At 36.1% G+C, this 12,903-nt stretch overlaps 2 protein-coding genes across 4 annotated transcripts; both read left to right on the top strand.

The window, feature by feature from the left end:
* Window positions 1–1,607: 1,607 nt before the first annotated feature.
* On the top strand, window positions 1,608–6,311 carry slc41a2a (solute carrier family 41 member 2a). 2 transcript variants are annotated; one of them, XM_016496576.1, is made up of 10 exons: window positions 1,608–1,955; window positions 2,048–2,155; window positions 3,510–3,581; window positions 3,652–3,796; window positions 4,343–4,489; window positions 4,595–4,742; window positions 4,863–4,942; window positions 5,314–5,445; window positions 5,701–5,849; window positions 5,941–6,311. In XM_016496576.1, exons 1-10 carry the CDS (start codon window positions 1,623–1,625, stop codon window positions 6,100–6,102), a joined length of 1,476 nt encoding a protein of 491 aa, XP_016352062.1. In that variant the 5' UTR covers window positions 1,608–1,622; the 3' UTR covers window positions 6,103–6,311. The 2 variants fall into 2 exon arrangements, with proteins under 2 accessions (XP_016352062.1, XP_016352063.1); XM_016496577.1 differs by lacking the exon at window positions 2,048–2,155.
* Window positions 6,312–7,296: 985 nt separating this feature from the next.
* On the top strand, window positions 7,297–11,031 carry LOC107696291 (nuclear transcription factor Y subunit beta-like). Of its 2 annotated transcripts, none has more exons than XM_016496578.1 (7): window positions 7,297–7,399; window positions 8,231–8,327; window positions 8,650–8,783; window positions 8,984–9,181; window positions 9,327–9,405; window positions 10,376–10,455; window positions 10,554–11,031. In XM_016496578.1, exons 2-7 carry the CDS (start codon window positions 8,231–8,233, stop codon window positions 10,584–10,586), a joined length of 621 nt encoding a protein of 206 aa, XP_016352064.1. In that variant the 5' UTR covers window positions 7,297–7,399; the 3' UTR covers window positions 10,587–11,031. The 2 variants fall into 2 exon arrangements, with proteins under 2 accessions (XP_016352064.1, XP_016352066.1); XM_016496580.1 differs by lacking the exon at window positions 7,297–7,399 and adding an exon at window positions 7,928–8,158.
* Window positions 11,032–12,903: the final 1,872 nt, after the last annotated feature.

Raw genomic sequence — 12,903 nt, 5'->3', positions numbered from 1 at the left:
GCTCCCCGGGCGCCGCAGCATAAATGGCTGCCCACTGCTCCGGGTGTGTGTTCACAGTGTGTGTGTGCACTTTGGATGGGTAAATGCACTAATTCCGAGTATGGGTCACCATACTTGGCCACATGTCACATGTCACATCACTATCATATTAACTTTTGAGTAATGTTCTGAGGACAGGGGGTTTGGTAAGGATGATAATGCACTGTCATAATTAAGAGACGAGAAATATTACATTTGAGTAAACGTATCATCTCTGATCAATTTAAAAATAGAAATATTGCTGTTAAAAACGAATGGCTTTTCTCGTGTATCTCGTGACTTTTGACTTGCAGTTCTCGCTCTGTCCTGCGAGTGGCGCCATAAAGCACAGTGACAACACAAGTTATGGAACTACTTTCTCCTTCTAATTGTGCAAATGAATGCATTATTATTTACCAGTAACCGCAAAAGCCTGAAGGCCGCATTCATAACCACATACCGTACAGCCCTATTTTAGTCCGTCCTCGGTTTTTTAATGAGAAACGTGTGCCAAATGAGTTCATGGGCATTTATGAGCTCAGCACAAACAGTGGCTTCACAAACCTGCATTGACTACACAGTCAGTCTGCTTGTAATGTGTATGAAGGCTGAATGAGAGAGAAAAGAGTGAAAAAAAGCTCGACAACCTCCAAATGTTCAGCTTGTTGGTTTTTAGGGCTTTGCTGCTTAGAGAGGTAAGGTACATTTTTGTAAACACTGACTTTACAATTAAAGTTACAAATGAATAGCAAAAAATAATACTGCTTACTTTCAGTATAGTTATTATCTGAACACAGATGTAAACATCTTATTAAATATTAAGCATTTTATTTTTCTGCTTATATATTAGTATGTCAGACCAGTATAATCACATGTACTGAATGATAATTCTATTGTCTGTAAGTGTGGTTGAATAGTTTAATAGTTCGAACTTGATCTACAGTGGTTATAATTAGGATGACAATCAAATGTGAAATAATAAATCATAAAATGCTGGCTGGCATCTGTAACAGGCGAGACTATATGTTACTAGTTAAAGTTTTATGTGATGTCATGCTGTCAATATTTAACAGTGAAGCAGATTCAGTATTACTACAAATTAACAGTTTGATGCAGTTTGTTTTAGCTTCATTGAGATACTATTATAGTTTTTATTAATATTTTGATTTATATTTATATTTTAGTATCTTGTTTTAATTTTAGTTAAAGTTTTAGTCATTTTGTTGTTGTTTCTGTCGTTTTAATGCTTTTTTAAATATGTCTACATAGTTTTAATTTCAGTTTCAGTTATTTTAGTACATACAATTAATCTAAAGGTGTTTTAGTTCAACTAAAATAACCCTGGTTTGATGTAGATCATTTTTGTATGGTTATTCTTGATTCATTGCTGAAGTGTTTCATGTTTTTCAGGTGAGATGTCAAGCAACTTTATCATCAAACTCACTCAAATGATCTATACTAATTTGATCTAAAATTCATCTATACACACGATCTAAGAATCATTATATCAAGTACCTTTACATGATTTGTTTGCAACAAACAACTCTTGGTATTTTGAATTCAAACTCAAGACTGTGCAATATATTTTTTGATACGGTTGTGTGATGACAATGGGATCCCTCACTGAAGAAAAGCAGAAAGAGTGTCAGCTAACCTCAGCTCACCTGTCATCTGGAGAAAATGGGCATCAGTGTATGCCAGAGACCAGAAGACCCGACAGAACGTCAAGCTTCAGCAGTAAGGAATTTTCAGAGTCGGATCCCTTATTTCACAATGAGTTTTACGGGACAGCATTGGCCTCTGGCACCATATCGGAAATTCATGGCCAGGAGATGCCGAGCGAGTCGGTCCGGGCCTTGGTGATACAGATTTTGTTTCCATTCCTCCTAGCTGGTTTTGGGACGGTTCTGGCAGGGATGTTGCTGGATGTAGTGCAGGTGAGTAGGGAGATGATGATGATGATGATGGTGATAGGGTGGATTTTGATTAAGCTGACTATAAATGGTTCTTCTTTGTGTTGATGAATCAGCACTGGGACGTTTTCCGTAATGTGACTGAGATCTTCATCCTTGTCCCACCTCTACTGGGCCTAAAGGGGAACCTGGAGATGACATTGGCATCAAGACTTTCCACCGCTGTAAGATTACTGTGTCATCTGGATACCTGTGAAACCCCACTTATTTTCAGGCTGGTTTATGTTGGTTTTATGCCAGTGCAAAAGCCATGCTGTTCCCCAGAAAAAGAATTGGGGATGCACAATTGGTACTTTTTTTCTGCAAAAATTGAGTTTTATTTATTGTTATAATTTTAAATTTTTTTTTTTTTTGTATTAGCTGAGATTGGATATTCAGTTCTGCTTGCTAATTTTTCCTATTTTCCTATTTCCTTTTCAATTACCTTTGTCGTCGTAATGCTCACTAAAAGATAATCTTTCAAAAATAAATCAATGAATAATACTGTTAAATGTAATCTTTTGCAAATCTCAAAATGAATATCCAATTTTCATACTGTACTTTATAATGTTGTAATTACTAAATTAATTTGTCTTGTAGCATTTAATTAATTTCTCATTTAGTACAGTATTCTAACATAAGCCATTTATCGGTTACGGGCCAATAAATGTGAAAATAATTATTGGCTTATCAGTATAATTATCCCAGAAATGAAGACTTGCTGGTTAACCTAGTTAGGAAGCTTAGTGGGGACACCAGTACAAATAATCTCTTTTGCATTCTTGTTTTGCTTTATTAGAAATATTAGTAATTTTATTATTAATTAAAATGCATTGAATATATCTTTGCATCTGAAATCCACAATGTGAAAATAAAGGTTCTTTATTAGCATTGATGGTTCCATGAAGAACCTTTAACATCCATAGAACATTTGCTTTGCAGTTCTTTGTAGTGGAAAAGGGGGGTTTTCTGATTATTAAAATGTTCTTCACACTATAAAAATGGTTCTTTTAAGAACTGTTCACTGAAAGGTTCTTTTGGAACACCAAATATATATATATATATATATATATATATTTTCAAGTGTGATGGTCACCATTGTATTAATTATTCATAAATTAAAACAATACTTAAAAACTAGCGTTTTATTGTAAATACGCATTTTTCTAGTTATGCGTAGCTCAAAAAATTGATTCGCTCTATTTGAAAAATCCTTATACAATTTTCATGAACGACTGGAAAGCCATGGAAAATCATTGGTTGAAATGTGTAGGAAGTGGGAACCCTGATCTGCACACCATCCCATCTCATATGATCTACTTCTTCTGCTGTATTGTATCTGTGTTGTGTTCTTTCCCCTTCATCACGTTGTTTGTCATGGTGAGGAACTTCACACCCTGCTGTGAAGAAAACAGCCCTCAGGGTTATACTTGAATGTTGCAGTTTGAACAAAATCAAAGGGTTTATTGAATATTTGTTTGTAATGCTTTATAGTAAATGAATAAACAGTCATTCAATACTTGAATATCTGTACTGCAGGTGAATGTTGGCAGAATTAACTCTTCAAGCGAGAAATGGAAACTGATCATTGGAAATCTCGCCCTCAAACAGGTTAATCCAGCTCATTTGATGTTTGCTTGGTGAAATTCTGTTCTTCGTTGAACTCTATTTGTCTCTTCAGGTGCAAGCTACAGTTTTGGGCTTCCTGGCTGCTCTGGTAACTTCGGCTCTTGGTTGGATCCTGGAGGAGGAGCTCATCGTGAACCATGTAGCTCTGCTTTGCTGTTGCAGCGTTGTGACAGCATTCACAGCATCTCTGCTGCAGGGTTTGCATCCAGCTTTTGTTTCTGACCAATTTTCATCTACTTAATATAGACCATTTATAATCTTTAAACACTTCATGGGCATCAAATACGGAGGACATCATCTTTGTGGGTGCTGATCATGAGGTTATTCTCACTTGAATGACTCATGGCTTGTGATCTTGGCCATGCAAACCCATTTTCCATACAGGTCCTGAATATAGACCCAACATCCTCAGGCCACATAGCTCACATTATCAGCATTTGGCATAAATGGATAAGACTGTCAGTATGATTAATGGAAGCAGATCCTTAGTGATGACAAACAAGGTCAAGCATTGAACTTTTTCAAAATGAATTGAAAGAATATAATTGATTTGAAATAAAAATCTTTTGTAGCGTTATAAGGGTTTTTACTGTCACTTTTGATCAGTTTAATGCATCCTTGCTATAAGAAGTATTCATTTCTTTCAAAAACCGGTTGAACGGTAATGTACATAAAAATCCATTTGTAATTTCACACAGCATGTATACATTCTGAATGGATTTGATATATGCAACTCTTTCTAGGCATCGTAATGGTTGGTGTGATTGTTGGATCCAAGAAGGTGGGCGTGAACCCTGACAACATAGCCACGCCCATCGCTGCCAGTTTAGGTGACATAATCACACTTGGACTGCTGGCCGTCATCAGTCAAGTCTTCTTTTACTGCATGGGTGAGAATGGAAGACCAGTAACTGGTCAAAGACTAGTTTGTTGTTCCACCTAAGAGGTGTGGCTTTTTATTCTCTTTAATACCCTTTAACTCTCTCTGTTTGTAGAGCCATACCCTTATATTACTTACCTGGTGTGTGTTGTTTTCCTGTGCCTGACGCCGATGTGGGTAATTCTTTCATTTCGGCACCCTGAAAGCCAAAAACTGCTGTTTTCCAGCTGGGAGCCAGTAATAACTGCAGTGGTGATCAGCAGGTAAATGTTTCCCACTTGGTACATCAATATAAGTCTAGCATGGACCTTTTTGTGATGGTGCAACTGCACCGATTATATTGGTACAACCAGCTTATGTTGCTTTTTGTTTCATATCTCCAGTCTTGGAGGACTGATTCTGGACCGTGCCATCACCGATCCAAAGCTTGAAGGAGTTGTTCTCTACAGTCCTGTTATAAATGGTGGGTCAGACTGAACTGATATATTATGTTCTGATCAAATGACTGTTTGTTTCAAATTTTATACACACCTTCCAATATCAACCTATCCTCAAAGGGATTGTTTACTCAAAAATGAAAATTCCCATCATTTACTCCCCCTCATGTCATTCCAAACCTGTATGACTTACTTTGGAACACAAAAGAAGATATTTGAAGAATGTTGGTAACAGTTTTGGAACCTGAAAATGTTTGGTTAGCAACATTCTTCAAAATACTACCAAAATATGTTTTTTCCCATACTATGGAAGTCAAAGGGACCCGAAACCATTTCGTTACCAGCATTCTTCAAAATGTCTTGATGATATCATTTTTGGGTGGACTATCCCTTTAAGGTGTTGGTGGTAATCTGGTTTCCATCCAGGCTAGTCGTATAGCCACGTATCTTCATTTTCACTGTCCGCTGGGCGAGCTTCCAGACGACGCTAAAGGATGTTACTGCCCCTGCCGCAGCTTTTGCACCACAGGTAACAGATTTCCATCAATGTTTGTTTATCCATCAAGGTTCTCAATTCTGGCAGAGTTTAGCTCGAACCCTGATTAAATTCACCTGCCTGTAACTTTCTAGTGATCGTGAAGACCATGATTAGGTAGTTCAGGTATGTTTGATTAGGGTTGGAGCTAAGCTGTGCAGGAAAGTGGATCTCGAGGGCTAGAGCTGAGAACCCCAGGGTTAAGGTTTCAGAACGAGGACAAAAAACACTTTGCATTACTTCTGACAGGACCGAATGGAAGATCAGCGCAGGTGCTGCTCACTTTGGCCATCCCAGGCCACCTGGTCTTCATCTACACCATTTACCTAATACAAGGCAACCCGGATCCACCCACTGCAGTCTTCATTTTCTTCTATTTGGCAGCTGCTTTCACTCAGGCAAGTGAAAGAGATGTTAGCATATGTCTTATTGAGGAGAATGTGTCTGTTAGCATATGTCTTATTGATTTTATTCTGAATCTTCATTCAGGTGTTTCTTCTGCTGGGCATCGTTGATGTGATGGTTCATTGCTTGTGGAAGTGCGGCAGGGATCCTGATAGCTTCTCCATCCCGTATCTAACAGCTCTGGGGGATCTTTTGGGCACTGGCTTTCTGACACTGTGTTTTCTTCTTATGTCACTGGTGACATAAACATTAAAATTACATTGTCCGATTTCATTAAACAGATTAGATCTGATCTGTCACCGCTGTCTAATGTGCTGGTCTACATATTTGCCATTTCTCTCCACAGTTCAGCCATTTGAATATTACTTGACATATCAACCTCTCCATACATGCCAGTCAAATCCCTGTGTGCAATTCATTGAGTGGCATATGCTGCCTCATGTGACAATAGCACTTCTCCAAGTCACACAACTGTCTTCATTGAATAAAGAACTGCTGTTGTCTGTTTCCATATGTTGTTATGTTAAATGTGAGTCTGATTTGCACTCATCTTCCTAGATCAGTATCCTTTCTTTTGTACTGTGTAGTACAGCATTTCTCATTTGGTTTTAATAAAAATGTTAATTATATGTTTTTATGGTTCAGAAATGGGACAGACTGTTAATCATATGGTTTTAATGTCCAAATATTTGCATTGGGCAGCCTTATACAATTTAACAATGCATGTGGGTTTTATGTTTTTTGTTGATTAATTATTAATCTTTAGGATGTATTAAGGAGAATAAACACAATAATGTCTCAGTATTGATAGCTTATTATTTTTTAAATTTTATTTTATTAAATCACCTGCAATAGTTTGTTATTGTTATTATCTTTTGCTGTAAAAAAAAAATCAAATTCATTCATGTATACTTCAAAAATGTATCAGTGCTAATATAAGAGAATAATTGACTGAAGTTTGTAAAGATTTGTAGGAATGATTTGCATAGAAATAATCTGAATCACTTGAAAAATCCTTGGATTACCACTTAAATTATATTTACAGCTATTTAACAATATTTAGTATCAACAGTTCAATAAATTCCATATTACAAATATTTTTTATTTTTGAGACCTTTACTTTTATCATTGAGATCTGCATGCTATTATATAAGGACAACATTTATTATTATTTATTTACTTTTCCTGGGAAAACTCAAACTCTTTTATTTAATTCAGTGGTCTAATATTTTGGGCAACTGATTGACTGTAATAAATAAAATAAAACAGGAACAAAAACTTTATTGGCTTAAATTTTAATTTGTTTATAAGTTGCTGCCCCTGATTTCAGCGCGATGTACCAACCACTCCCAGTAGACGGCGCTATTTCGACAACATTGCGCTTTTATTTTAAAATAGAAGGGCTGTAGCGCCACCTAGTGTCCGAGTGAGACTCGTCCTCCAGCACCGTTCAGCCCTGCGCAGGGACTGGCTCTCCCGCAGCCATTTTCTGTCCAACCAAACGGCCGAGCTGAGGCGAGAACCAACCAGGGCTTCATCGCAGGTTAGTGTGCGGCTCCGGCCAATGATTGCTAACCCATATTTCGTTACATCGAATGGAAATCTCCGCGCGCGAGAGTTTTATTATTAGTTGGCGGGGAGAAAGGGAAATTAAGCGCGCTTTATGAAAAGCAGCTCGCTGTTGTAGGAGTAATTGTTAACAGCTCGTGACCGTGCGCGGCCCCTTTGTTTACTACGACCAATTTGAGCGAATCCGAGGTCGCTTTAGCTCGTCTGCCTTGTTCTCTGCCCTCTTCTGCTGTTTAATGCATCCATCAGTTATAATAACTCATTTGACCAATTTATCAGAATGATTCCGTGGGAAGGTGTGGTTTGTGTTTATTTAGCGCGTGTAAACATTGCTTGCTAGCACCGGCGAGCTCTTTAACCAATAAAATACACCTGCTGTCAAAATATCGACATAATATATTCTGTTATTTTTAATTTGGCTCTTATTATTTATCAAATTTCATATTTAGCCTACACTGACTGCCTTTTTTATTTTTTAAATACAATCAAACGTCTGAAGGTCTTTGAGGGGAGTTTGTGTTTTAATCTTTTTAAAATGAAAAATGTATGTTTATGTGATTCACTGGCAGATGGCAATTATGAACGTTTATTACTGACTAAAATAAAGGTTAAATTCTATATATACTAGTGGCTTAATAATTGTACGTCTGTGGTGATGAAATGTCTCGATTTTGCGTGCCCACATACGTTTATACAAGTATAGTAGCGCACTGTGGCCATAAATGCTGTCTAGGTAGGCAGCACACTTGGCTTTGAAACACAATCAATAATTTACAGCAGTAATACAATTTCATTTATGTTTCAGATGGACGGAGACAGTTCAACCACAGATGCCTCCCAACTTGGCATAACAGGAGAATATATGGCTGGTAGTCACTTTGTTCTAGCTCAAGCTCAAGAAGGTAAGTGAAGCTAAAGACATATTTAAATTATTACAAATTATTTAATTATCATTTAATTAACTGATTAATACATTGTAAAAAAAATAAAAAATGATGTAATTATTATGTAATATTTTATGTAATTAAATAATTAAGTATTTAAATTATAAATAAATAATTTGATATAAATGTTAAATGATTTCTTCCTGTGATGCAAAGCTGAATTTTCAGCATCATTTCTCCAGTCTTCAGTGCCACATGATCCTTCAGAAATCATTCTGATATGCTGATTAAATGCTTAAGAAACATTTCTTATTATTAATAAATTAATTTTTTTGTAAAGATGAAGGTGATGAGGGTCTCAATGACCACGAGGATGGCGATGGAAGCAAAGATAACCTACGTGAACAAGACATCTATCTCCCCATTGCCAACGTTGCTCGAATCATGAAAAATGCAATCCCACAAACTGGAAAAGTAAGTCATTTTTAAGGCAAGGCAGTTCGATTTGGAGAAGGAAAAATAAAACCCTTTGTATAAAAAGATGCTCTTTAATCACCTCTCTGTTTATTTGTTCAGAGCTTCTTATTTAATACCCTTTATTTTGCTAAAAGAAAGTGAAACTTTACAAATTTAGCATAAACGTTATTCAAAAGACTTTCTCTTCATCACCTCAGATAGCAAAGGACGCCAAGGAGTGTGTGCAGGAGTGTGTGAGCGAGTTCATCAGCTTCATCACTTCAGAAGCCAGCGAGAGATGCCATCAGGAGAAACGCAAGACCATAAACGGCGAAGACATCCTGTTCGCAATGTCCACGCTGGGTTTTGACATGTATGTGGAGCCTCTGAAGCTCTACCTGCAGAAATTCAGAGAGGTAACACTGACATTAACGTTTTAATGGCATCATCATACATCAGTGAAGTCAAAAGGCTTATTCAGAGGCTGTCAGAGGTGTGGATTCCTCCTCTTGATTGGTTGAGCTCTTTTGATTGACGTGACATTTGTGTGAATGTTCTCAGGCCATGAAAGGAGAGAAAGGCATAAGCACTGTAACTGTAACTGAAGGCATGGGAGAGGAGCTGACCGACGAGACTTTCAGTAAGTAACTGATTAGTACAGATGGGTACGGAAATGGTGCTTACAACCAAACTTGAATTTAATTTATTTTGTGTACATACTAATACATACTACTGTATTAATAATTTGTTAATTATTGTTTATATACTGTTGTAGTATTTAATTATATATATATATATATATATATATATATATATACATTTCTGAAAGATGAATAAATAAGCTTTCCTGACTCATACAATGTATTTTTGGCTATTGCTACAAATATACCCCAGCGACTTAAGACTGGTTTTGTGGTCCAGGGTCACATATATAATATTTTCAGTTTCAGTAATATTTTGTAAAAAAAAATTATTTTAATATTTCTATGTACCTTTTAATTTTAATTAATTCACTTATTTATTATTCATTTTACATTTAGTAATTTTTTTTACCTCACCATATTCTACTTCAACAAACCTGTTTTATTTCAGGTAGTTGCCAAAGCAGCATTTAATCATTTATTAATTTTTTTGTACACTGTGTGTTATTTGTCTTGAATTCAAATTAATGTCTGAAATATTTGTATTTTTATTATCTTTTTACATTTTTATTAACAGCAATAAATTAACGGCAAATTTATCAAACATATTGTAAAAATAACCTATATAAATAAATAAGCAGTTTGACTTTAAATTTATTAACAGAAAATAACTATATTTACAATATTTATTTCATTTGTATTTAAAGTAAATAATTCAAATAATTAGGCTTTGTTTATAGAGTATTTTTTCCTGCACGTTTTGTATTAATAATTAAATGATCAATTAAATGTAATTTTAATGTCATTGATTTTGAAAATAGACATGATCATTATAATAGTTATTATTATTATTATACAGTAATTATTACCAATATCAATAATTATTATGCATACTTGGATATATATATATATATATATATATATGTCATGTTGACCAGTCCAACACAATGAAATCTTTTTCTTTCTCAGCAAATCCACTACCTGCAGGAATCATAACAGCTGATGGACAGCAACAAAATGTGATGGTGTACACCACCTCCTATCAGCAGGTCAGAAGCACACCAAGAGTCATTTAGAGATAGCACAATTCAATCTACACTTTTAAGCATTTTGAATGATGCTTTTATTTACATTCAATCTGATGCAGATCCCAGGCGTGCAACAGCTCCAGTTCTCCTGAAGATGTGCAGAAATCAACACCTAATCATCACGAATCAGACCTCCACACTTCTGTTACGGAGGTCTTCAGCAGACTCTCACAGGTCACAGAGCTGGACTTCTATGTGTGTTTAGCTTGTTTTTGTGTGTGCTCCGTGTGCGTCTGTGCACACACATTATGATTTTACGTGACTAGTCTGTTGGATGTTATTTTGTTTGTTTTTCATCACACATTTTGGAGTTTTATCCATTTAAAGGTTTGGGGTAAAAGGGGTCCTGAGGGGGTTTCAAAACTAACTCACCCCTCTGTCAAAGCAATAAAATAGAACAAATATGAATTTTCCTGCATCTTAGTGAAAAGTGCTTTGCTCCTTTTTATATAGATGAAAAATCATGTTGCATGTGTAATTTCAGTTTGATGATGTTAACACTTAAAATAAAATGTGGTAATTTTTGTAAATAGTTCATATTTTTGTGTATGTTTTTTTCCTTCAATGTTTTCATGAATTTGTATTGATGCATTTCATTCAACATGAAGAACTCATTTTAAAGCAATCTGCATTTGTCAGTCAAGCCCAGAAATAAATCGAAATAATTTATTCAAAGTGGCCCATTTTAAATCAGTGACTTCTTTGGATGAGTTTACATTCAATTCTTGCTGAATTTCATTTTGCTTTTATGTTCTTATTAATTTACAGTTATACCTTGAATGTGAATCTTGAAACTGTGCTTTAAAAACAAACAAGGATACCGGTTACCTCAAGAACACTTAAAATGGCATTTAAAAATAATCATAAAAATCAATTATTTAATGAAATAAATCATTGTCTAATTATGTATTTTATATGGGACTTTATTTGTAACCTATTTTATGACTGAAAAGCCAAGGGACAAATACTGGCTGACTCTCCTCCCTGGTAAAGTCGTTTCTGTTTAGCATTGTCAGCACTCAGGAGACAGGGTTATTTATTATATGTTACTTGAAATAAAATAAACATTTTATTAATTAAAATGAAAACAGTAAATATATTCACAATTAATTGTATCTCAAAGATACTAAAAAACACTGGTTAAGAGTGGAAAAGATGCAAGAAGAAAACGAAAATTCATTAATAAATGAACAAGTACAAGTAATGAATAAGGTAATAACAGCGCTGTTTAGAGACGCTGCTGCAGAACACTGCTACAATGTGCTACAACAGGTATACTATGTACTGGTGTGCTCTTAGAGTATTTTACGTAAGGAATAATTGACGACGGGCCGTTGAATTATTAGAAAAATAATGCACACCCGAGGTGGTGATGCGGCCACGACGCGAAGCGTTTGTACTTAAATCGCTATTGTGAGTAGCAGTTATTAGAAAGAGAGCGAGAGAGACAGAGACACACAGAGAGAGAGAGCTGTGAACAGCGCTGTTATTACCTCGCTAGTGAGAAATGTCATGTGTAGCCTTTAAGTTGCTACACTATATAGGCTAACTGATAAAAAAAAAAAAGTCAGGGCAGCGCTGACAACACCTTTTTGTGCAAACTGCGTGACCGTTTCCCTGAAAATAATTGCACACCACAGAACGTTCGTCAGCCAATCAGATTCAAGCATTCAACGGCCCCCGTAGTATAAACTAATAGCCTATATAATAATACAATCTAAAGGAACATGTATTATCAATGGGATGTCTGGCAGCAAGTGCCGTCTCTCATCCTGCTGAGAGCAGCCACATGACAAAGACACAGTCTGAATGACATCGCACCTCCAGGACGACTTCCTGCCGCTTCACCCACCTCCGCCTGCGCCTAGCCAGACTGTCTGATGGGGCGGTTCACACCTTAACACTTTCGATTGTGTCCTGACCGTTTTTATACAGTCTATGGTCCTGACTCAGGCGAGCAGCGGGGGTTCTGCGGTCTCATAACTCTGCAGCGCGGAGAGGAGGATAATGAATCAAATGATGTGTCCGTGATGTATGAAAGAAGCGGCTGAATTTTTGATCTCAGTGAAAATACTCCGTTTGTGCATGTTATTAGAAACATCTTGCTGGGCTCTAGCCAGGCTTTGTCAAAATTGTATTTATCTGTCAATCATATTTTATTAATAGAGCCCACTGTGACATGTATTTGAGGATACATACACACACACACACACACACACACATGTATGAAAGAAGCGGCTGAATTTTTGATCTCAGTGAAAATACTCCGTTTGTGCATGTTATTAGAAACATCTTGCTGGGCTCTAGCCAGGCTTTGTCAAAATTGTATTTATCTGTCAATCATATTTTATTAATAGAGTCCACTGTGACATGTATTTGAGGATACATACACACACACACACACACACA

This window comes from Sinocyclocheilus anshuiensis, unplaced genomic scaffold (genome assembly GCF_001515605.1).
Source record: "Sinocyclocheilus anshuiensis isolate Anshui unplaced genomic scaffold, SAMN03320099.WGS_v1.1 scaffold778, whole genome shotgun sequence".
Classification (NCBI taxonomy): domain Eukaryota; kingdom Metazoa; phylum Chordata; class Actinopteri; order Cypriniformes; family Cyprinidae; genus Sinocyclocheilus; species Sinocyclocheilus anshuiensis.
This window is presented reverse-complemented; position numbering and strand designations above follow the sequence as displayed.

Excerpts from the sequence above, each read along its gene's own strand:
- slc41a2a (XM_016496576.1), top strand. The coding sequence starts at position 1,623 with ATGACAATGGGATCCCTCACTGAAGAAAAGCAGAAAGAGTGTCAGCTA. Across the intron at positions 1,956-2,047 it reads TGTTGCTGGATGTAGTGCAG|CACTGGGACGTTTTCCGTAA; the intron begins GTGAGTAGGGAG and ends TTGATGAATCAG. Across the intron at positions 4,743-4,862 it reads ACTGCAGTGGTGATCAGCAG|TCTTGGAGGACTGATTCTGG; the intron begins GTAAATGTTTCC and ends TCATATCTCCAG.
- LOC107696291 (XM_016496578.1), top strand. The coding sequence starts at position 8,231 with ATGGACGGAGACAGTTCAACCACAGATGCCTCCCAACTTGGCATAACA. Across the intron at positions 8,328-8,649 it reads TCTAGCTCAAGCTCAAGAAG|ATGAAGGTGATGAGGGTCTC; the intron begins GTAAGTGAAGCT and ends TTTTTTGTAAAG. Across the intron at positions 8,784-8,983 it reads CAATCCCACAAACTGGAAAA|ATAGCAAAGGACGCCAAGGA; the intron begins GTAAGTCATTTT and ends TCATCACCTCAG.